The following is a 25,482-nucleotide window of genomic DNA, read 5'->3' on the forward strand; positions in this document are numbered from 1 at the left end:
TCTGAATTCAGTCTTCCAAAATTGGTTCACTTCATAAGATCGCAATACAGTCTCTCCTTCAATCATCGTATGGACATCAAAGTAGCAGATATTGAGATACTAATCACAGAATAGAGAAGCAACTACAATTGCTTAGCAACAGAAAGGCATCAGGACCATATATGACACCTGCATGATTCTACAAATGTTATGTGAAAAAACTTGCTCCTCTTCTCCTTATCGTAAGTTGCTGTAGCAATGAAGATTATCTAGTTATTGGAAAAAAGTGCATGTCATTCCCGTTTTCAAGAGGGGTCATAAGACAAAGGCACGCAGTTAATAAGCCTGTATCATTCACAGCAATCTGTTGTAGTTATTTATTTCCAGCATGCTGGATGGCAATGAGGCAGCACCTTCCATGCATTTTTGATGGTATTTAGAATTTTGTTGTAAATATTGTAGAATTATGGAACATGTTTTATGCTCAAGGATTATGACCTTTTGGAGAACAAAAATCTCCTCTATACAAATAAACATGGATTCTGCAAACAGAGATCCTGTGAAACTCATCTCTCTCTGTTCCTCCACGAGATCCATAAGACCATAGACAATGGTGTCCAATGTACAGAATGGTGTCCAGGTTGATGCCATATTTTGTGACTACAGAAAGATATGTGACACCATCTCAGACTGCTGTTAACTGAAAAAAAATTGGAGTTTACTGAGTATTGGGCCATATTTGTGACTGGATTCAAGATTTCCTTGCAGACAGAACTCAACACATTGCTCTTAATGGGACAAAATCGACAGATGTAAAGGTAATTTCTGAAGTACTTCAGGAAAATGTGATAGGACCTTTGCTGTTTACAGTGAATATAAATGATCTGGTAGAATGTGTCGGAAGTTTGTTAAGGCTATTCACAGGTGATGATGTTGCCTATAAGAAATTAGCAAAGCCAGAGTTGCAGAATGACCTACAGAGGATTGATGAATGTTGCAGACTCTGGCAGCTGATCCTGAGCATCAATAAATGCAACATATTGCACATAAAGAGGCAAATAAATCCACTTCTGTACTACTACACTACTGATGACAACTTTTAGGAAACAGTATCTACCGTAAAATATCCAGGAGTAGCTATCCAGAGCAACATTAAGTGGAATATACCACATAAAACAAATAGCAGGAAAAGTAGTTGCTAGATTGAGATTCATAGGAAGAATTGTAAGGAAATGTAACTCATCCATGAAAGAAGTGGCTTACAAGGCACTTATTTGATTCTTGAGTATTGTTCATCAATCTGGGATGCTTACTAGGCATGAATGATAGAAAAGATAGAGAAGATCCAACGAACAGTGGGTGGATTTTGTCACTGGATCATTTGGTTGGCACGAGAGTGTTACAGAAATGCTCAACAACACCAGTGCAGATGCTACAAGAGAGGCATTGTACTTCACTGAAATATTTACTGTTGAAATTTCCAGAGAGTACTTTCCAAGAAGAGTCGAACAGCATATTACTTTCTCCCACATACATCTCCCAAAATGACCACAATGAGAAAATGTGAGAAATGAAAGCCAACACATTCTTCCCATGCACCATTCGTGAGTGGAAAAGGGAAGTGACTGATCAGTTAGTGGTAACAGAAGTACTGTCCACCACGCACTGATCAATTTTATAAAAAGGAAAAAAGATATCTAACTGTATTTGCTGATAAATACTCTCACAAGTTCCCAAAATGCACAATCGGTGCACATACCAGTACTCAGAGATGAGGTATGTATGTATTTAAACATTTATAAGTACATAGAATTGCTGACCTAGTAATTCTGTAAGTTAGGCAATGCCGCTGAGTATACTATTACACAAAGAATAATCCAAGACAGTTCTTGGCCTATTATTTGTAGTCCAGTCAAAATATCTATCAAAGTGAAAGCAGAAAGGACTGAGGATGGGACTATTATCAAAAATTGTTCTAGTTGTTGGCAAACAGTACAGTATTTCCACTAGAAGAGAGATTATTATTATTATTATTATTATTATTATTATTATTCAACCTGTAACCACTCTTCAAAATTTTGTTTGTTAGGAAAGTCACATCACTGGCAGGTGAAAGTAACATATGAGTAAAGGAGACTGGAAATGGATGTTGTTAGTGGATTCTAATGTTTTATAGTGTCATTCTCTTCTCCTGATGAATCTGTGCTATATTCCACTGAACTGTTCACAGCACTCAGTCAGTGATTTAGTAATTTGCATTTAATATTTAATAGATGAATGGACCAAGTCTGGTTATACTGTAGATGACTGCTTGTGGATGCAGAGATTCTTTGTGTGTGCTGTAAATAATATGTATAATATCATGACACTGAAGCTCACACATGGAATACAAATAATGGTAGGAGTAAACATAACCACTAAACATACACTTGAAGCGTTGAGTAGTTAACAAGCACATAAACAATATTAAAATATCACGAAGTTTCTGCCTCGGAGCTAAAACACACACACGCCCACACACACACACACACACACACACACACACACACACACACACACAGAGAGAGAGAGAGAGAGAGAGAGAGAGAGAAGGAAAAGGAAGATAGACTCAAGGAAATATGATAGAAATTTGGCACCAGTTAGTCCATGCTGCAGCATTGGGACAATGTAGTGTGTGTGTGTGTGTGTGTGTGTGTGTGTGTGTTTAGTCTGTTATCTCTGAGAAAGGATATTGGTCTGAATGTTTAATAATGATCTCAGTCATACAGTGAGTGGTTACATTTACTCTGCTCATTATTGGAATGTGGCTTCCTTTCATTTTCTCTTTGACATGTTGTCTCTCTTTATTTAGGCTTATGCAACTTACACTACATTTCACCTTGTTTTACTACTTCCTGTTTTACCTTTGAGCCCAAAAGAAATTATCTTTAGTAGCACAGAAATGCAGTACAGTAATGCCAAATGTGACTGCCAAAAGCTTTTACTTCATGCAGTTTGTTTCCATTTATGACTTTCTCTTTTATTGTTATTGAAGAGACATTTTTATGTATTTCATTATCTTATCTGTTTTCATGTAATTCCTAGGTACTGGAAAAAGGACCAGCTATTATACAGTTACCTATATTAGGTATTATTCACTGCATGCTGCATTATGTGGATTTAGCATCAGCTGCTGTGCAGCTAATTAATGCTGACCTGCTAAGAGTAATTGCAAAATATATAGAGGTAAGAAATTCCTCATATATAATAATTTTGTAGGTTATCTCTTTAAACCAACTTTTTGATACAATCACTTTTTAAAATTGAGATGGAGTGTAATAGTTTATTACAACTTTCACTCACACACACACACACACACACACACACACACACACACACACACACACATTCTCCTTTTTTATTTAATGGTTTGGAGCAGTTTTTGTTCTTATAACCAAACAAGTGTCAGTGGATAACTGGTTGAAAAGATTAATGCCAACAGCATAAAGAAATTACCTAGAGTCAAAATTAAAAATTGTGTGACTTTTTTTTTTTAAAAAAAAAAAAAGAAAGTAGTGCAGATATAGATAAACAAAAGGCCCAGTTATGACTGTACTTAAAATATCATAAAAAGTCTAGTATAATGAATCATTTGCCAGAGGGAGAGCAAACATTCCCAAGAGGTGTAGCCCACTGTTTTTGAGAATTGTGTCTGAAAATAAGCTTTGTTAAATTCAGCTGCATCCTAAATCTCCAAACCAAGTTTTCAATGCTATAAACTTCCTTAAAAATAAATGTTTTAGTGTTTATGTTGAAATTAATAGTAAACTATCAGATGCTGTACACCTGAGCTTCACCAATATAAAATTACTGCCAGCAAATGAATCTCTCCATTGTTATATTTTTCGAGACAGGCTTATTTTTGTGTTGTCTAGACCACTTTACAAGAAAGGAGACGAAGCAATAATATAGAAAAACTGATGGAAACTTCCAACCAGAACAAAGAACATCTCTCAGAACCATAGACAAAGATGATAGTATACATGCAAATAATATGTTTTGGAAAACAACGTGTAATTGACCCACAGCCAATGTTAGCACTCCTTTTTTTTATTTCTTTATTCACATAACTAGTTTTGAGATATTTAGCCATAGCACCAATCTTATAATGTGACAATATCTCAGAATTGGCCATGTGAATAAGATAAGTCAGGAGAAGACCTATGGAAGAAATGTGTCTGATGTTCTCACATGTCAAACTTTCTCAACTTTACAGACAAATATTTTCAGAAAACAGAAAAATGATTTTATACAACACTTCACGCTTGCATTGCCTATGTGTGTAACTTTCCAGCTGTAACATTTGAAAGCAAACATTTCGTAGAATTTGTCATAATATGTTAGCTAGTAATTACATACTGAATATCCTTTTTTGGTTTTACCAGGGTCCTCACTATAAGGAAGCACTCAAGATTCTTAAGTTGGTTGTCACACGTTCCTCAACACTTGTTGCACCTCCTACAGCTCTGCATCCTCCTCACTGGGAAAATACTGCTAATTCACCACACCCTTCTTTTGCAGATGGCGAAATATTCACAAAAAAAGAACTGCCAGGTAATGTGATTTTTAAGTAAATAGTTCAACAAACAGTGCAGGCTATATTATGTCAGCTTGTTTGTAAGTTATTCCCATGTTCATTGACATCAGATTTCACTTAATGTGCCTACTGTTTTACACAAATAGTAACAGAGATAAATGTGAAAATACAAGTATAACTTTATATCTAAAAACAAAGATGATGAGACTTACCAAACAAAAGCGCTGGCAGGTCAATAGATACACAAACATACACACAAAATTCAAGCTTTCGCAACAAACGGTTGCTTCATCAGGAAAGAGGGAAGGAGAGGGAAAGACAAAAGGATGTGAGTTTTAAGGGAGAGGGTAAGGAGTCATTCCAATCCCAGGAGCGGAAAGACTTACCTTAGGGGGAAAAAAGGACAGGTATACACTCGCACATACACACATATCCATCCGCACATACACAGACACAAGCAGACATTAACTTTAGATACATAGAGGTAAAACACAATCATAAAACAACAGAAAGAGCCCTCAAGTGCATTTAATGCAGTTTTAACAAACTAGCTTCATTGCTAAAAAAATTATATGCAGCATAAGTGAAAGTACTCAGTGACAGGCACTGGCACACTGAACACAGAGAGAAGTGAGTAATCAGATGGACAGACTAAGAAAGCAGCAAACTTGAGCTAATAAATCAACCAGTTGAATCTGCAGATATCATTCCAGAAGTAGTATTGGATTAGAGCTTTGTACTTAATGGAAAATCAGACTGTAATATAATGATGTATATGCAAATAACACCTGTAACAACCTTAAGGAAAGGACAAATTGCTACTCATCACATAGAGAAGGCACTGTGTCACAGAGAGGCACAATAAAACACAATGTTAAAAATATTCAGCTTTTGGGGTAAGTCCTTCATCAGAAGTAAAAAAAAAAAAAAACATGGACACATTCACACGAGCACAACTCCACACCCACATAGCCACTGTCGTCTTCAAGTACAAAGGCTGGGTCTTAGTGTCTGGAGATGAATATTCATTTGTGATAAAAACTTAGCGTAAAATGATTTCCTTAATTTTGGGGATGCAAATGTGGACACTGTTGATGGATCGAAGTAAATGCATTAGATTGTTCCTTACAAAATAGGAATAATGGACAGGGTCTCACAGTATGAATAAATGGTAAAATAGGAAATTGGGGTGGTGGATTTGATGCAGTAGACAAGAAACTCAATTCCACCAAGCTAGAGATTGAAGATACATGTGAGACTGGACAAGGCTCAGTATCAAGGGTGGGCATGAAATGATAGTTGAATCCTTCTGTCGCCCACGAGACTCATCTTCTGAAGTAACCGAAAACTTTAAAGAAAACCTCAGTTCACATTTACATAAATTCCCCAGTCATACTGTAATCATCAGTAGAGATTTTAATCATCCAACAGTCAATTGGGAAAATTACAGAGTTAGTGGTGAAAATTACAGAGTTAGTGGTGAGTGTGATAAGATATCTTGTGAAACATTATTGAATGCCCTCTCTGAAAACTACCTAGAACAGGTAGTTCAGAACCCCATTCATGATGGAAACATACTGGATCCAAGGGCAATTAAGAGACTTGACCTCTTTGAGGATGTCCACATCAACACTCGTGTCAGTGACTCTGTCACTGTTATGGCAAGAATGATTACCAAAGTACAAAGGACAACTAAAATAAGCAGAAAGATATAAATGTTCAGTAAACTACATAAAAAATCAGTAGGGTCATAGAAATATAATTGAGGAATTTGAAACTTTCAGCACAGAGCAGGAGCATGTAGAGGAACTACGGCTCTAGTTTAAAGGAATAATTGACCATGCACTGGATGGATATGTACCCAGCAGTACAGTTCATAATGGGAGTGATGCCCCACAGTATACAGTCACTGTAAAGAAACTTCCATAGAAACAGAGATTACTGCATAATAAGTGTAAAACAAAGCATAGGGTTATAGATAGAGAGATGCTGAATGAAATGTGTTTGGCTGTCAAGAGAGGAATGCATGTATCCTTCAGTGGTTAGCATAGCAGAATATTGTCACATTATCTTTCATAAAACTCAAAGGAATTGTAATTGTATGCAAAGGCTGTTAGTGGCACCAAAGTTAGTGTCCAGTCCCTAGCAAATGAGACAGAAACTGAAATTGACGGTAGCAAAGTGAAGTCTAAAATGCTTAACTCCACTTTCAAGCGCTCCTTTTATTATTATTAACTTGATTGGCCACGTTGGACCACTTGAGTCATTCCATGTTCACTTTCTCTTTGAAGACTGGACTACTTGCTTCTTGCACTCAGCCCAGAACTTTTTCATTCGTTCAGAATCTGGGTCAGTCTCACAATAGACAGTTTCATTAGGGAGTATTCTCCAGACTCTACCAACCTGGTATTTTTTATTGGTGCATGTTCTGATAATTCTTCATTCAGTCTTGAGGAGTTGATCAGTTCTTCATTTGAGTTTCACAAGCATAAGTTATTTCCAGGAGAGTTACAGTTTTGTAATGTTGAATCTTAGTGTCTATTGACTGGCATTTCTTATTATATGTTGACCAGGTCATAAATTGTGCTTTTTTCATTTTGTTGGTTGTATTTATCCATGTTGCTTTCTCACCCAAGTTCTGCAAAATAATTTCTCCAAGATATTTAAATTGTAGAACTATGTTAATTGCTTGATCATTTATGAAGATTTTATCTATGCAAAGAGGTTTCATGGGCATGATTTCAGTTTTCTAAAAGGATATTTGTAATCCTATTTTTGAAGCAATTTTCTGGAGACTTGTGATCTGAGCACGAAAGTCTTCCATGTCAAAGGCTAAGAGAGCTAAATCATCAGCAAACCCAAGGCAGTTTGCTCTTATTGCTGGTTTTCCTCCAATTTTGATTTTACATGGATTTTCTTATTGCCAGATTGTTATGATGTAATCAAGGGCCACATTGAAAAGAAAAAAAGGGGACAACCCGTCACCTTGTCTGAGTCCTGTTTTTATTGCGAAAGCTTTTGACATTTCTCCTCTAAACTTGACCTTTGAATTTGTTTAAGTTAAAGTTAGTTACATGAGTCTTACCAGTTTAGGATGGAGGCCATATGATCCAAGGATTTTTAGAAGTGTGGGTCTATGAACACTATCATATGCTTTTTTTAAATCTATGAATGAGATGAATAACTGTTTGTTTCTATACTTCTGATACTCCATTACTAGTTTCTGGCTAAGAATTTGGTGTGAGTAGCTTCTGTAAGGTTGAAATCCTCCTTGATATTCTCCAGGTTTTGGTTCCAGAATGTTTTTGATCTGATTATAAATTATGCAGGAGAACATTTTGTATGTGCAGTCCAGAAGGGTTATTCCTTTGTAATTATCTGGATTAGAGTCTATCTCCTTTTTTAAATAATGAATGGATTATTCCTGAGGTTCAGTGCTCTGGAATTTTCTCTGTGATCAACGTTTCAATTATATGTTGGTGGAGATTTATGACCATAGGTTTTCCGGCATTCTTCCAGATTTCTGCTAATACATGGTCTTCACCACATGTCTTGTAATTTTGTAGTTCCTGAATAGCAACCTCAACCTCATTGATAGTTGGAGGATGTAGTAGGTCTGGGGTGGTTAAAATAGGTGCTTCAGTGTCTACTTGAAATGTTTCCAGTGGGTCATCACAATTTAAAAGTTTGTTGAAAGTCTCTGCAAATATCTCTGCATTTTCTTGATTGCTATGTGCCAACTTTCCTGAATTATCTCTCAGCATAAATATTGGGAACTCATACTTTTTAAGGTATCTCCTAAAGGTTTTGTAATAATCTCTTGACTGTTTCTTGGGGAAGTTCTCTTCTACCTTTTCTAGGATATTTTTAAGATGTTTGTGTTTTGTCTGTCTGATGATTTTATGGATTGACTTTCTTTGCTTAATTAGTTCTAGATGTGATTCTTCAGACTTTTGGGCTTGATGCTTTATCCAAGCTTGGTGTCTTCTTTCTGATGACTGGTCATGTTCTTCATTCCACCACTCATGTTTCTTCCTGGGATTTATTGGAGCCAACTCATCTGGTATGGATTTTAATTTGGTGGTTAATTCCGCTAGCGTGTTATAGTTGATAGATCCTTCATCTGATTTCCTAGTGTATTCTTCATTTTTTGTTAAGATGGTTGGGCCAAATTTTCTTCCAGTTTTTTTCTGAGATCTGTTTTTACCATTTGTGTTAATTTTATTTTGATCTTCGCAACATAGTGGTCTGACCCTGAATCTTCAGCCCCTTAAAACATTGACATTGCAGATTTCACAATGGTGAAATTTATCCACGCATACATGGTCCAGTTGCCAGTCACCCTTTCAGAAATTAGGATGTTTCCAGGTTTTTAATTTGTGAGGTTTCCTTTTAAAACATGTTGATTTTGAGACCAGGCTATGGCTTCTACAAGTTTCAATTAACCTTTGACCATTTTTGTTGGTCCATTTATGTGCTGGCCATTTTCCAATGATATCCCTGTATTTTCTTTCTTGCCCCAGATGAGCACTGACATCACCTAGGAGAATTTTTATGTTTGATAGAGGAATGTTGGTTAAGACTTGATCCAGTAGATCACAAAATTTCTGTGTTTCCTCTTTGCCGTTCAGAGTATTATTTTTATGATTGGTGAGAGCATATGCATTGATAATTGTGTATGTCTTATTTACAGATTGCTATGTGCCAACTTTCCTGAATTATCTCTCAGCATAAATATTGGGAACTCATACTTTTTAAGGTATCTCCCAAAGGTTTTGTAATAATCTCTTGACTGTTTCTTGGGGAAGTTCTCTTCTACCTTTTCTAGGATATTTTTAAGATGTTCAGGGACTGAGACTTGAATTCTATGATAGAGTCGATAATTTTGAGATCTATAAGAAATCCCTTGCTAAATTGTGGACAGTTTTTCCTGACTCTTTTTCCTGGAATTCCTTTTCAAAGTCGGTATCTCTGTGCTTCCATAGGGTCTTGATCACTGTTTTTGATTTCTTGAAGAGCCATGATTACAATTTTGTGTTGCTTCATGATATCAGTGATGATTTTAATTTTCCAGCTTGGCACAAGGAGTTAACATTGTGTGTTGAGAAGAGTGAGATTTGTTTAGGCAAATCCTTTGATGTTTTTCGGTTTGTACCGACTGTTGAGTTTCTAGATGCTCCGACCCATAATTTTCTTTTGAATGACAGCCCACCAAATCCGAATGCTGTCTTTACTACAATTTATGGTTGCAGTCAGTGGAATTATTCTTCAAAAGACTGTTCATGGTCGACTGTCTAAGATGTCACCCTAGAGTGAGGACAGATCGTCGAATTACAATTATGAATGTTACTCAGGAAGGTGATGATGAAGGATGAAATGCGACTACATGAAATTGTGAAGACAGATAAAATAGAAGGGGTCCGACATTTCAAGAATTGAAGAGCTCGGCCAAAGAAAGACAAGTGCCATTAAAGGGCATGAAAATGAAAGGCATCCTAGGCCTCCGTACATAATACCGTTGGGGTCAGAAAAGAACAAGAGCTGACCAAAAGAGATCAGATAGGATAGAGTAGCCTAGCACAAGTAAGAGGGAGCAGTGCCAGACCCAGCTTGGGGACCTGTGCTCGTCATGCAAGCTGCATGCCCCTGAGCATGCTCCTTTATGAAGGAAAACCTATGAGAGTTGCCCAAGGTTAATCTCATACCACTAAAAAGATGACTGAGATAAGTATTAGCGTTAGTGGTGTTGAGAAACAGCTGAAATCATTAAAATTGTGATCGAATCCCTATCAGATTCCAATATCCTTGACATCACATTGTTGTAGAGTCTTAGAACATATTCTGAGTTCAAACATAATGACATATCTCAAACAGAATGACCTTCTCCATGCCAGCCAGCATGGATTCCAAAAGTATAGATCACGTGAAACCTTTCTGACATGACCTACTGGAAGCTTTGGATCAAGGCACGCAGGTAGATGCAGTATTTTTTTTTTTTTTTTTTTATTTCCAAAACACATTTGACTCAGTCCACTTTGTCAAAAGTATGATCATGTGGGATATCAAGTGAAATTTGTGATTGGATTGAGAACTTTCTGGTAGGAAGGACACAGCATGTTATCTTGGATGGAGAATCATCGTGGATGTAGAAGTGCCCCAGGGAAGTGTGTTGAGACCCTTGCTGTTCATGTTGTATATTAATGACCTTGGAGACAGTATTAACAGTAGCCTTAGGTTTGTGCATATGATGCAGTTTTGATGAAGTACTATCTGAAAGAAGCTGCATAAATATTCATTCAGAGCTTGACAAGATTTCAAAGTGGTGCAAAGATTGACAACTTGCTTGTGTCAAAAATGTAAAGTTGTGCACTTCATAAAATGAAAAAAAGCATAGTATCCTATGACTATAATATCAATGAGCCACTGTTGGAATCAGCCAACTCATACAGATACCTCAGTGTGACACTGTGTAGAAATGTGAAATGGAATTATCACATAGACTCAGTCATGGGTAAAGCAGGTAGTAGTTTTCAGTTTATTGGTAGAATACTGGGAAAGTGCAATCAGTCTACAGAGAAGATTGCTACAAATCACTCATGTGATGAATTCTAGAATATTGCTCAAGTGTGTGTGCCCTTAAAAAATCGGACTAACAGGGGATATTGAACATACACAGAGCAGAGCAGCATGAAAGGTCACAGGTTTGTTTGACCCGTGGGAGAGTTTCACCAAGACATTGAAAGAACTGAACTAGCTGACTCTTGAAGATTACATTTGTGATTTAGCACCTTCAGACTTCGATATCTTTGAGCTTGTGAAAGATGGACTATGTGGCTAGCATTTTATATGGTCAAATTCTGTTTTTGAAGCTGTAAAGACTGTGGCTAGTCCTAGCTGGTTCAGGTTTTCATGAATATGGTATGCAGACTTTTGTTCATCATTGAAAAAAGTGAATAACAAATGGTGGTGATTATATGGAAAACTGACAGCATATATATAAAACTTCCTGGCAGATCAAAACTGTGTGCCCAACCAAGACTCGAACTCGGGACCTTTGCCTTTTGCGGGCGAGTGCTCTACCATCTGAGCTACCGAAGCACGACTCATGCCCGGTCCTCACAGCTTTACTTCTGCCAGTATCTCGTCTCAGCATATATATAGTTGAAAACTTGCTCTGTTTTATTTAGATATTATATTTTCTGTATCTGTTGTAGTTTCTAAGAAAATAAATGGGAAATTTAATTTTTGAATGACCCTTGTATAATCTAGGTTATAATTGTGCATCTTGTGTATCTGTGGCTGCATGCACAGTGGTTCAGTCCGCAGGTTTAAAAAGACAGAGCAAGTGCTGGAGTGTCAGCCACGTCGAATCACTCCAAAGATGGCTGGACAGTATTCAGCTGAAATATTAGGAGAAGAAGAAGTTGAATTTATGTGGCTGCATGCCTGAAATTTTATGGAATAGATTATAATTCATAGCTATCTTCAGCATCATAGTTTGAAGAAATAACTTGTCACCTCAATGTTACTGCAGTTTTGAAAGGACTGTCAATTTTTAGCATAATCTCTTTTATTTTGTTTGTTTTCTTAAGTTAAATGTTTTTCAGATTTTCTTTTGTCATTGCAGATGATATACTACTGAGACTGTGTTTGTCTTATCACTGTTTATGTGAATAGTAATATGAAAGGAACACAGCTTCTGAATATGTTTTCTCATTGCTTTTTGCACACTTTATGTGGTTGTTATTTAAATTGCAATTTATGTATGCTTCAAAAAAGTTAATTATTAAAAATCTGAATTAGTTTAATTTCATTTGTATAATAGAACTTTTTCCTTTTCCTAGGCAGAACAATGGAGTTCACATTTGATTTGTCTCAGACTCCAATCATAGGACGTAGATTTCTAACGAAGATTGAGGAAAAAAATAGTCAGGGAGAAGGAGCAGCATCATCACCACGTCGCTCTGTGTCACTATCTCCTGCAGATAATACAGGGGTAGCTGGGTGGAAGAGACCCTGGATGTCACAGGTTTCCATCTTTATTTTCTATATCATCATATCCAGTCACTGTTGTGTTCCATTGTGCTCCAAGAATTAATCTCTGAGGCTATTTTAGAAACTAAAAGGGAATGAAACTAAATTTTTCTGCATACTTGATGTGGTATTAAAATCTTCTACCTACTTGATGTGGTATTGTAATATAGTGAGGTGACAAAAATCACGGAATATATCCTAATATCGTGTCACAACTTCTTTTGCCTGGTGTAGTGCAGCAACTTGATGTGGCATGGACTCAACAAGTCATTGGGAGTCCCCTACAGAAATACTGAACATTCCATAATTGTGAATGTGTTGCTGGTACAGGATTTTGTGCACAAACTGACCTCCAGATTATGTCCCATAAATGTACAATGGGATTCATGTTGGGTGATCTCGGAGGCCAAATCATACACTCAAATTGTCCAAAATGTCCTTCAAATCAGTTGTGAACAATTATGGCCCAGAGACAAGATGCAGTGTCATCCATAAAAATCCCATCATTGTTTCAGAATGTGAATGATAGCAAATTGTCTTAGCAAATGGTCTCCAAGTATCGAAATACAGTCAGGAGCCAGTCCATCACAGTCCACACCATTGTGGAGTCACCACCAGCTTGCACAGTGCATTGTTGACAACTTGGATCTATGGCCTTGTGAGGTCTGTGCCACACTCAAACCCCACCATTGGCTCGTACCAACTGAAATTGGGACCCATCTGACCATGGCACAGTTTTCCAGTCTATAGGGTCCAACAAATATGGTCATAAGCCCAGGAGAAGCACTGCAGTTCATGTGCTGTTAGAAAAGGCATTCACGTCAGTCCTCTGCCACCGTAGCCCATTAACAGTAAATTTTGCTGCATTGTTCAAACCGATACATTCATCATAAATCTCGTATTGATTTCTGTGGTTATTTCATGCAGTATTGATTGTCTGTTGGCACTGACAGCTTTATGCAAATGCCACTGCTCTCGGTCGTCAAATGAAGGCCCATCAGCCACTGCATTGTCCATGGTGAGAGTTAATGCCAGAAATGTGGCATTCTCAGCACACTCTTGACATTGTGGATCTTGGAATATGAAATTCCCCAACAATTTCTGAAATTCACAACTTTCAGTTTTAATTTTGTAAATCCAAAGGTTATTTTTGTCATGTTCTTTTTTAAAATAAGGTTAATGAAGTGTCTTAGTATGTAAAAGTTTAATATTGAAGCATTTTTAAGGGATTCTGAAATTAAGCTGAAAAAATATTAATAACATATCCTCATTCATATATCTGTAGTCTGTAAGATCATCTTCTGTCACACTACCATGTCACATAAAATGCATTCAATACTAATTACAGTATTCCTTTGGTGAACTAAGTAATTTAGCCACTCAATGTAATTTTATTGTATTTTTCACTCAGGTCATCAGTAGATTGATCTGTTTTTTAATAAACTTTTGTACTGTTTTTCTCTTCAGAGTCGTGTGAGGGAGTGTCTCGTGAACCTGCTTACAACATGTGGTCAGCGAGTTGGATTGCCAAAAAGCCCTTCTGTAAGAATTCAAATGCTTTACTATTTTGTATTGAACACCAGTCTTTATATTATCTATCATGCTCTGTTTATGTTTATAACTTATCATCTGGATCAACAAAAATCTAAACTTTGGTGTTCTGCTACATGAACTGCAGCCATCTTCATGCAACATTGCTTTGCTAATTGTGAAATGATTGCTTTGGTACTGTATTTATAAAGTCAATAGCACTTTTCATTTAATTTTATTTGGATGAGTTGTCAGTGGTGGTTTCCAAATTTTGTGAAACATTCGAGTAAAAGGATTGAGTCTATTAACGGAGTCCATTAATGATTAAGGCATCATGTTTCTTCAGTTTGCAGTATTGTTAAGATAGTACAACACTGTATTTTACATTTCTTAGTTTTGTACATTTAGAACGCTACACTATACACACACACACACACACACACACACACACACACACACACACACACTCTACTATATTGATTTTTTTCTAAAATGTGAAGGACAAGACACTCTTCAGTCAGATTTTAGTAAAGTGTACTCAAACCCGTATGTTTATACTCGACATTTATTTGTGCGTATTATTCTTTCATATGGAATGAACTTGCTCCCATGTTTATTTTGAGATGAAGAACAGTTTCTTAGAATACCTGTGGAATTGAAGGTTCTCAGTTTCTTAATCAGTTGTGTAATTAAGTGTTCCATTTCTTTTCTCAGGATGTATCCGTACATTTGTCAGTTGCACGATACGATGTTATTGATCCAAAATAAAGGACAAACAATTTTGTGTGTGGGGAGGGGGGATGTTTACTTTGTTGAGTTATTTAGATCATCCCACCATAACATGTCACTGACATACTTTATAGAACCAAACATAAGCTATCATGTAATTTATTGTTGCTGTTTTCATGAACTTTGCTTCCATAAACGAGTCCCTTCTTGTGGTTTATAGATACTGTTAGGGTTACGTGCTGGAAGAGTATTTTGCTGTATGTGAATTGTAAGTCCCTCAGTTGCTGATAAAAATAATGTTATCTAATGGTTTGTTTTATGTGCAGTGATATGAGAAACACAACTTATATCTCCATTTTGCTTCTTTGTACTCGAAAGTTTCATCTAATCATTACCCTTATACTTTTACTCAGCTAGAGGCTCAATCAAAATGAAACCAAGAGTAATTTTACACTACAAGAAATAAGCACAAAAACAGAGCAAAACCGCATGTTTCATTTCTGGTAATGCTTTAAAAAACATAGACATGGAATTCATATATTGTTCAATTTGATTTTCATTCAGTTGCACACAGTAACTCTGTAAAAATAACACACATTAAAACAGTATTTTTTGTGGCTTTTATGCCTCATGCTAGATTTCCACTCACTTCAACAGCTTTCCCTAAGCACTTGTGCTATTTATAAACCATTCATTCACACATGATAGACTTGATAAAACTCTTCTGCACACTTCATCTCAGAATACTTTTTCGTATCTTCTGAAACCTCTTAATAATATTTTTATTTTATTTTGAAATTTAAGAAAACAGTTTCTTCAAACACCATACAGATCACTGTTCGTTAAGTAAGAGTAAGGACAGATGTGTGACTGTCATAGTAATAAACTCTTCATGGACATGTTTTCATGAGAAAACTAAAACCAATGCATCAATTTTATTGCTAAAACATTTTTTACACTTAAGGAAAGCTAACTCTGTATAAAGAAAATAAAAAGCACACACTGTAAGGTATCTGTACTAGCAATAAATAAACTTTACAAATTATTCTGAAAGCGATTACTACCTGTACTGTGCTACTGTTACTAAATCTGGACATTATTTGTCAGTGGGAGACTGTATAGTTGGAACTCATAATCAGTAAGCTTGTTCAGTAGAACCAACACAAACATGCTGTACCTCCATGCAGCTACAGTGCCCTCAAGGGCTAATTTACATTTGTCTGCAGATATGGTACTGCTCTATAATGCATAAATTATTCTTCAAGTGAGATGATTCATGAGTAACAATGCACTGTCTAATAGGGGGATCATCTCAAACCTCACGCCTTCCTCCATTATTTTTAGTTGGCTATGACTCTAATAAACACATTGACAAAGCACTTGAATTACTATTTGTAGAAAATTTCTTCAACTTATATGTTGTTGACATCCTGGCACTCTAAATACTGTTATGAATAATCCCTGAACAAGGTGATACAGTGGTAAGACACTGAACCCACACTCACGAAGATGGCAGTTCCAGTATCCAGTGGCCATCCAGATTTAGGTTTTCTTAAATATATTAAGGCCCATGCTGGGATGGTTCATTTGAAAAGGACATGACTGATTTCCTTCTCTACCCTGCAACGATTTTATCTCATCATTGACAGGATATTAAACTCTGAGCTTTCTTCCTTCCTTTCCATGAATAACCTTTGTTCTAACCTGTACACAAAATTACTCTTTACTGGAAAATTACCTCCTCCTCATCTTTGTTATCTACTTTCTTCTTAATTTCAAGAGCTGTGCTGCACTCGTCCTCTCTAAAGTTATATTTTCATACAATGACAAAACATATTCATGATATACTAATTTTTTTCTTTATAGTGTGGATTCTTTTTATGGCAACTGTCTGCTATTGACTGCCCCATACAGTTACTTTTAAGATTTTCTCTGATATATCATGAGAAAGTCAGATTTACATATCTACTGTCTACTTTGTTGAGGATTTCTTGAGTTGAAACTTAAGTCTGTTATCACCATTTCATATTTATCACAACAAACAAATATGTAAGTATTTATTCATGCTTCTCAAATGAAATATATTGTTATTTTATCCTTTAAACACCTTTTTGTCTGAAATTCTGTCCACTTAATATTGTTATCCTCAGCGTGTTTTTTGTTTATTATGTATTATTTTATCTTTCACTATGTGCTCCGCAGTTAGTTCCTAGTTGATTGCAATTGCTACAGTCACTTCCATGTTCATATTTTGTCTTTAGATACATGATCTATACAGCATAGTTGCTTCTTTAATTTCTCCAGTTTGTGGCCAAAATCAAACATTTTGAAACTAAATTTGATTACTATAGTCTTCACCAGGTTTCATCTTGGTACTATTTTTTAAAGTTCTAAAGTATGTCTACACTCATCAGCAGAAAACACTACCATACATGGAAAAACATGGAACTAAAATAAGAATATAAGAAAAAAATGGAAAACCACATTCACTAGAGTTGTGAGAGTTGTTCAATAAATAAGGCCCCAGATTTTTTTTCCTTGCAGTAATTAATATACATAGGAAAACATCCTTTTAGAGGTTTCAGATTTGATGTTTCTTCTCCACAAGTGTAAAGTTTCAAACAGTTCTGATAGACGGCAGAGCCGTTGTGAACCATCAAAATGGTGTGTACGCAAGCATCTCATTACAAGGGACTTACTATTATTGAATTCTTGGTTGTGGAAAAAGAAGTGGTGAATATCCTCAAGCATTTGTTTGTGATGTGTGGCAATGATACAGTTGTTAGGAGTACTGTTGGCCAGTGGGTAAAGATAGTTAAACCGTCTGGATGTGCAAAAATTTGGCTCGATGATTGACTGCATTCAGGATGTCCTGTCACAGCCACTGCTCCCAATATGGTGAATGATGCAGATGCCATTGTTCATGCAGACTGGCATATCTCTACTTGACTGTTATCTCTGTAGAGCATTGGAAGAAGTGCATGTGCAGTGACTGAGACTCTTGGATCTTCTAAGATTTGCTGAAGGTCTATTCCAATTATGCTCACAATAGAACACAAGATTCAGAGAAAAGCCATTTCGTCTGAAATGTTGGAGCAGTTTGAGGCCAATGGAGAGGCATCTCTGATACAGGTAATTACAGGCCATGAAAGCTGAGTGCTTCGCTTAGAACTGGAAACAAACAGGCAGTCACTGGAGTAGCACCATCCACACTCACCAAAGAAGAAATTCAAGTCAGCTCCCTCTGGTGGCAAAGCCATGATGACAGTCTTTTGAAATAGTAACAATATCAGGTATTGAGCGAGATGGCGTAGTGGTTAGACACTGGACTCACATTCGGGAGGGCGACAGTTCAATCCCGCATCCAGCGGTTTTCCGTGATTTCCCTTAATCGCTCCAGGCAAATGCCGGGATAGTTCCTTTCAAAGGACACGGCCCATCCCCATCCTTCCCTAATCCTATGGGACTGATGACCTCACTGTCTGGTCTCCTTCCCCAAAACAACCCAACCCAACCCAATGGAAGGTGAAGGGAAGTGATGATATCATTCTTGTGAATGTGTTGTCAGAAGAGTCAAGCATTAATTCAGAGGTATATGTAATAACTGAACGAACTCGGTAACCAGCCTGACAAGAATCCAAAAGAAATCTTGTTCCAACACAACAATGCTTACCCACACACAGGTCTCAGAACCTAAAAACATATGATCAAATTGAATTGGACCTCATTGCCTCGCCCATCCTATAACCCAAACCTGGCACCCTTGAAGTTCCAAGTGTTTGGACCACTTAAGAATTCTCTGCTTGGGACACACTTTGAAGATGATGAGAGCATAATTCATACAGTGAAAATATGGGTACAATCAAAAGAAAAAAGCTTTTAGCAAAAGGGAACGCACGCTCTTCCACACCTCTGGCATAGTGCCATAGAGTGTAATGGAGACTGTTTAGCCAAATAGTACATGTAAAAGTAATGTTAACTGATATTGTCACTAGATTCTGACTCCTGAGAATAAGTATGTTCAGAGAAAAACATTGTGGGGTGTTATTTCATGAACAACCCTCATACATTTGATCTGTGGAAGTACCAGTTCAGGTGTATGTATTCTTTAAGAATACATGGAGATCTTTGTATGTAAATATCTTTCAGTATATTAAAATTGTGTTGTGTGTGTCCTAACTTTCTGAAAAATTATACAGCAGATGAGATCTGTGTTGTGGAAATGATATATGTAGAGCTGACTTTTAATACATGATATTTTTTATTTGTTTTCCATATTCTGATGGTGGTTGTCTCCCTGTATCTAGGATGGTTTTATAAACGCAATTACCAAGGTAAAACCAATACTTCTTGCAATACCACTATGCCTACTCCACTGTCTGTAAAATTGTTTGTTTTTAAAACCAGCTTTCATTGCTAAACACGGCATGAGTTCTCTCATTTTGTGTTCCATTAATAAGTGAAATGTGTCTCGTATTTCCACAACCACTCCGCGAAGGCCTGCATATCACAGATCTCAGTCACAATATATATTCTACTTTCTGTTTTGTTGGTAAAAGTCTTTAGTTTTATGTTTTCAGTGTTGTTTTTATTAGCGTAATACATGCTTCAGCAAAGATCCAGATTTTCTGACTTTCAAGGCTATTTGGGACCACAAAGTCTCATTTAAATGCTTTCAGTACCTATTATTTTTAATTTGCTATAGATAAAGTTGAGTAAAATAATTGTTAATTTTTGTTTGATTTTGCTGCATAAATGAAAACGTGTCAGAACTGTGTTATCTTCATTTTATGTATAAGGATCTAAAAGTTTGCAAAATACAGCTTCTCTTGGAATGGCAACAAGCCTAATCTTCACTACACATTAAATTGGCTGTGCACACATAGTAACAATGGCACTTCTCACTTACATGTTACCAATCGCATTATTTGCTGCTAGAAAAAGAAGGTACTACAGATGTATATCTTTACTAAGTAAATGAAGTAGCACATGCATTCATGAAGACAGGGTTATCAATAGTATAACGAGGGAGACTTTCAAACATATCCCTTCATTTCTTTCATGACGGCAGTTAATCAGTGCAGCTATTACAGTATCAGTGTTACTGTGCTTTAAACCTGTTAATTATGTTTTAGCAAACCTAAACAAGTCCTGGTGACACAATTGTCAACATACTGATAGCTTACTATGTAAACAATATAAGAGAAACTTTTAACAGTAAGATTTCTAAAACATCACTTTGATGGCTGGTGCATCACTGAAAGTTTTTTGTCCAGTCACAAACTGTGTTATAAGGGACAGTCAAATAAAAATGAGACAGATGGAAAAAGTAATTAAACTGTTTATTATAAATGAAAAACACCAGTTTGCTTTTGTTCTACAATATTACTTTTGTTGTGTTAGCCAGTTTTCAGCTTACAAGGCCATCTTCAGTCATTTACTGAGCATTGTCACCAAAGAAGTTACAATGTTTGCAAACAGTATTGGAAGAGAAGTAACATGTCTAGACTGAAGCAGAAACAGTTTCTATGTAGGCATGCTGTTCGTATTTTGTGTTAAAAGGTTTTCCTGTTTACTCCATTGTTATTTATTTACTGTTCATTTTTTTTACTTTTTCATTGCATTACCACCACACTGTCAAAGATGTTACTTACTGTATGTTTCTGCTTCAGTCTAGACGTGTTACTTCTCTTCCAATATTGTTTGCAAAGATTGTAACTTCTTGTGAGACAAGACGGTCAGTGCATTCATGGTAAAATACCTCTTCGTGTGAAACAAATCAGCAACCATGAATGTATTTCTTCAGAGCTTCAAAAATATGGAAATTGCATGGGGAGTGATCAAGACTGTTTGGAGAATGTGTAAAGGCTTCCCAGTGAAACTTATGCAGCATGAGTGGATCCACATGTTGCCAAGTTTGTCTTGACTGAACTGTAGAACTTTCGCAGGGAAGCCCTTGCACATCTTCCATACAGTCCTGATTTTCCTCCACGTGATTTCCATATTTTTGGAGTCTTGAAGATATACATTTATGTCCATTGATTTCCTCTGGATGAAGAGGTGCATACTTGGGTACAATCATTGTGCCATAGGTAGTTGCAAACATTTTTCCATGAAGGCATTGACCATCTTGTCTCACAGTGGGATAAATGTATCAACAGTTATGGTGATTAGTTTCAAAATAATAAACAGTTCATTTACTTCTTTCCATTTGTCTTGTTTTCATTTGACTGTCCCATATAGTATGCACTGAATTGTTTCAAACATAACAATAAATGAAAGGAAAAATTATGGCTTGGTAGAATCTTTCGCTTTTATTTGAAATATGATGTTTAGAACAATAGGTAGAATACAGTTCACAAAACTAAATAACAAATTAGTTCTCAAATCTCTCTGGTCATGTGTGGAATAGGATGGATACAGTATTAAATGAGTCTGCATTGCAAATCTCTCTGGTCATGTGTGGAATAGGATGGATACAGAATTAAATGAGTCTGCATTGGAGAGTTTGGTCTGATGAAATTCACTGATAACAGTGTCTTATGAGGGGTTTGCTCATTGGACTCTAATCCACTTCTGGGTATCCTGATTAAAGTTTTCCATGGTTTCCCTTAATACCAGGTGTAGAAGTATGAAAACGGAATTTCCCTACAGATGGAGCTAGCCATCATTGTAGCGCCCGTGAGGCCACGTCTGCAGCACCATCTGTTTCCTGTAATGTGTGACAACAAATGTCAACACACAGTAACACAAGTTTCACACATCGGTATCTGTTTCAAGCCCATAAACATGTTGAATTTTGTGCCTACGAACTACTGTTTGCGGACAGCATTAGTTTTCTGTTATCATTTGAAGAAAATTGCTGCAGAATCACATTGAATGCTTGTCAAAGCTTTCGACCAATATGCTCTTGGAAAAACACACTGTTTCAAGTGGTTCAAAAAATTCAAAAGTGGTGATTTTGATGTGAGAAACAAAGAGCATGGGAAACCACTGAAAAAGTTTGAAGACAACGAATTGCAGGCCATATTGGATGAAGATGATACTCAAATTCAACAGGAACTTGTGGAAAAATTGAATGTGGTGCAGAAATCTGTTTCTCTGTGGTTGAAAGCTATGAGAAAGGTGCAGGAAGTGAGAAAATGGGTTCCACATGAACTGAATGAAAGACAGCAAGCAAACTGAAATACCACTTGTGAAATGCTGCTCACCAGATGCAGAAGGAAGTCATTCCTCCATCGAATAGTGACAGCTATTGAAAAATTGATATATTTTGAGAATTCTAAGCTTTATAAATCATGGATGAATCCAGGCCAACCATTGACATCCACTGCAAGACCACATTGCTTTGGAAAGAAGACAATGCTGTGTGTTTGGTGGGATCAGAATAGTCTATTATGTCCTGCTAAAACCTGGTGAAACCATTAACACTGATCACTACCAACAGAAAATGATCAATTTAAATTGAGCATAAAGTGAAAACTGACCTGAATATGGAAAAAAACAACACAAAGTCGTATCACTGCGTGATAACGCCCCATCACACACACAGAAAAATGGGCCAGGAAAACGATTGAGGCATGCGTCTTATTCTCCAGACATGGCTCCATCAGATTATCATCTATTTGTGTCACTGAGATACTCTCTCACTGAACAACACTTCAGTTCATATGAAAATGTACGAAAATGGCTCACTGTCTGATTCGCTTAAAAAAAAGAACTGTAGTTTCCCCCCCCCCCTCCCCCCCCCCCCCTGCCTTCTGGGCATTCACAGCCTGCCTGAGAGGTGGGAGAGGTATATAAATAGCAATGGAGATTATTTTGAATAAAATATTGTTTATCAGTTTCAGACAACAGACATGTAATTATTGGAACAAAATTCTGCTTTCATGCTTTTACACCTGGTATTTTCAGGGTTATTCCGATATTCTGAAATGGTTTTATAACCACCGCAAGCTGAATTCCTTTCTCACTCCTTGTCCATTCCTAGCTTGTGCCCTGTTGGCAATGATCTTTCAGTGGTCAGTGATAAGCGTTAAACTTTAATCTTACCTTTTCTCTATCACTGACAGAGTGAAACTGAGTACCTGATTGGGTTTCGAGCCTAGGCCTTTGTCTTCAGTGACTGATACTCTTACCAATATAGCCATTAGAGTGTGCCTCACAACATGATTCAAAGCTTCAGTCTTCTGTCTACATCTCTTTTAGTTCCCACACTCAACAAGAATTCTGCTACTGAACAAGCACTCCTAGTTGAAAGGATAATGGCAGAGAAATGGTTGGCAGTCACCTACATGCTTCTTTTGGAATGGGAGTTTAACTGTGTAGCAAAAAGGGTACTCTAATTAAACACACGGACAGATAAAACAAGGTATTCAGTAAGCATGATGTAATACCTCTCCCTTAAAATAAAATAAAAAGTGATGGGATTGCACACATTGGAGTTCATGAGCACATTACAAAAAATAACATTAGTTCTTCTGAAAAAGAGTTGATTTCAGGTTTTTTTTTTTATCACGTAAATATCGCACACAGTCTAATGTTGCCCAATAAGACAAACTTCAGACAAATTTATTGTGATGACTGCTTATATTTTCTACATCATTTCTTGTCCTGTGGTCTTAATCATACAAACGTCTTGACTGTTGTTTGACTTGGCAATGATTTTGTTTCTGTTGATTTCCTTACTTGAAAGCAATTGTTCTAATGTAAATGTAGACACATTCATTGTTTTATAAACAACTGTTAAATTTGTATAATGGGCCTACAGTCATTATCACACACAGCTTTCTACACAATATTTTAAAAAATTTCTGTTTCTGTCATTTAATTTAATACCTAAATAGTTATCTAACTGGAGGAACAGTATCCATGACTTTTTTCAATTCAAATTTTTAATATTTATGCACAATATGAATCAGGAAATTTCTGCCCCACCATATAGAGGAGGCATTGAATGTCGGACAGAAACATTTGAAGGTTGACTGTTGGACATTTTTTAGCTACCAGGCACTGTCCTTTATCAGAGAAAGAACACACACACACACACACACACACACACACACACACACACACACACACACACACACATGTATGGCCATTGTCATCTCTGGACACTGTGGCTCATAGTGACAGCAGAGTTTGGTACTGGGTACACAGAAGATATACATTGGGTGGGGAGGAGGGTGGATAGCAGAATAGGGGTCAGGGAATTAATATTACTTAGTCAGGGAGGGAATTAATATTATTTAGTCAGGGAGACAAAACCACAGTAGTTTCAGCCCCCTGCTGCTCTCACTGAAAGTAAGTTTATTGTGTGATTTCTCTCCCTGTCATTCTAATAAAGCCAGCCAGTACCCTTGAAGAGTAGTAAGAGACACTGCACTAGGTCTTCGTTAAACACACTCTCTTCAGGAATTAGTGACCCAATTATTTTGTGTCTTTTGGTCTACAGTGTTCCACACTGGAAGATTAAATTTGATGCAGTCTCATCTCCAACAACCCATAGCCTGCACTTGGGAGCTTCCTTCTCTATAACCATCATGTGCAGGTGTTTCGTGAAGTTCCTGTGGCCAGTCATTAGATCTGTCACAAGTTTAATCTACCTCCTGCCAAGTCAAGAGTGCAGAACTTAGAACTTCTTCTAGCATCTGTAGCTTGCCATGTTTTTATTTATGGACTTTAGTCTAATATCCATAGCCAGATTCTCTAGAGAGAATGCACTCTGTTGTCTAGGCTACACCCCGTATACCTTGCACCCAGCACCTTCATCTGTTTGCAACCTTTCAGCAAACCAGACTATGTAGCCTGAATGATATTGTGATTCATTCTTCCACTGATCCTTCATAAAATTGTTACACTGAAATGGGTATTGAAGCAGCTGGAAGTTATTGCATAGTCAGCTGGCATTTCCATGATCCTTCCTATACTCACCACATTTATTATATTAGTGTGGGATTCTGGGTATCCAAAAGGTTTTCAGTTTTTCACTTATGTACCCCTGCTGCCACTTCCATTGCAACCCAAAGATGCAACGGGAGCATGTTCAGCATGTTCTCCATCCCAGCAGTGGGTGTGCTCCAAATTCTGCCTGTTTTGGCTAGGCAAGCCAATCTTTGCACCTTCCCAAGCTCTTTAGCAGCCACCTTTTGTTCTACTTTATTCTACTATATGTAGCCCCATAAATCATCATAAGTCTTACTATAGAGGTGTGTATCCAGTACATGCTCATGGGACTTAAGCCCTAACCCTTACCACAGGGTGCACATGAGAACACCTTTTGCCTTGAGACTTATATTCTTTGTGTGAGAAGTCCATATTAGTTTCGTATCCAGTGTTACACATAGATACTTCACTACCATCTCTACTGGTAGAATTTCATCAAGGACCTTTAAGATTTCAATTCATATACTGGATATACTTCCTCATGAACAGCACTACATCAGCTTTTCTGGGAGTGACCCTTTGATCCTGCTTCCTACACAAGTTCTGGGCAGCATTGAGAGCTCATTGTGCCATTGTCCTAGTGATACTTACAAATTTGCTAAGTACTGCTATAACTTAAGTCTTCTTCACATCCTTGGCAAAAGTAACCTCTACCATTAACTTCTTATTGAGTTCATTCACCACTTGGT

The 25,482-nt window shown here is 36.9% G+C and overlaps 1 protein-coding gene across 2 annotated transcripts in view; it reads left to right on the forward strand.

The window, feature by feature from the left end:
• The window catches only part of LOC126173067 (protein furry), a 1,238,628-nt gene that overhangs the window by 1,144,664 nt on the left and 68,482 nt on the right, over positions 1 to 25,482 (forward strand). For both annotated transcript variants that reach the window (XM_049920928.1, XM_049920929.1), the window contains 4 exons: positions 3,064 to 3,204; positions 4,404 to 4,572; positions 12,400 to 12,584; positions 14,057 to 14,131. In XM_049920928.1, the coding sequence (XP_049776885.1) occupies positions 3,064 to 3,204; positions 4,404 to 4,572; positions 12,400 to 12,584; positions 14,057 to 14,131 (570 nt within the window). The remainder of the gene's footprint in view (positions 1 to 3,063; positions 3,205 to 4,403; positions 4,573 to 12,399; positions 12,585 to 14,056; positions 14,132 to 25,482) is intronic.

Source organism: Schistocerca cancellata, chromosome 1 (assembly GCF_023864275.1).
Source record: "Schistocerca cancellata isolate TAMUIC-IGC-003103 chromosome 1, iqSchCanc2.1, whole genome shotgun sequence".
Classification (NCBI taxonomy): Eukaryota; Metazoa; Arthropoda; class Insecta; order Orthoptera; family Acrididae; genus Schistocerca; species Schistocerca cancellata.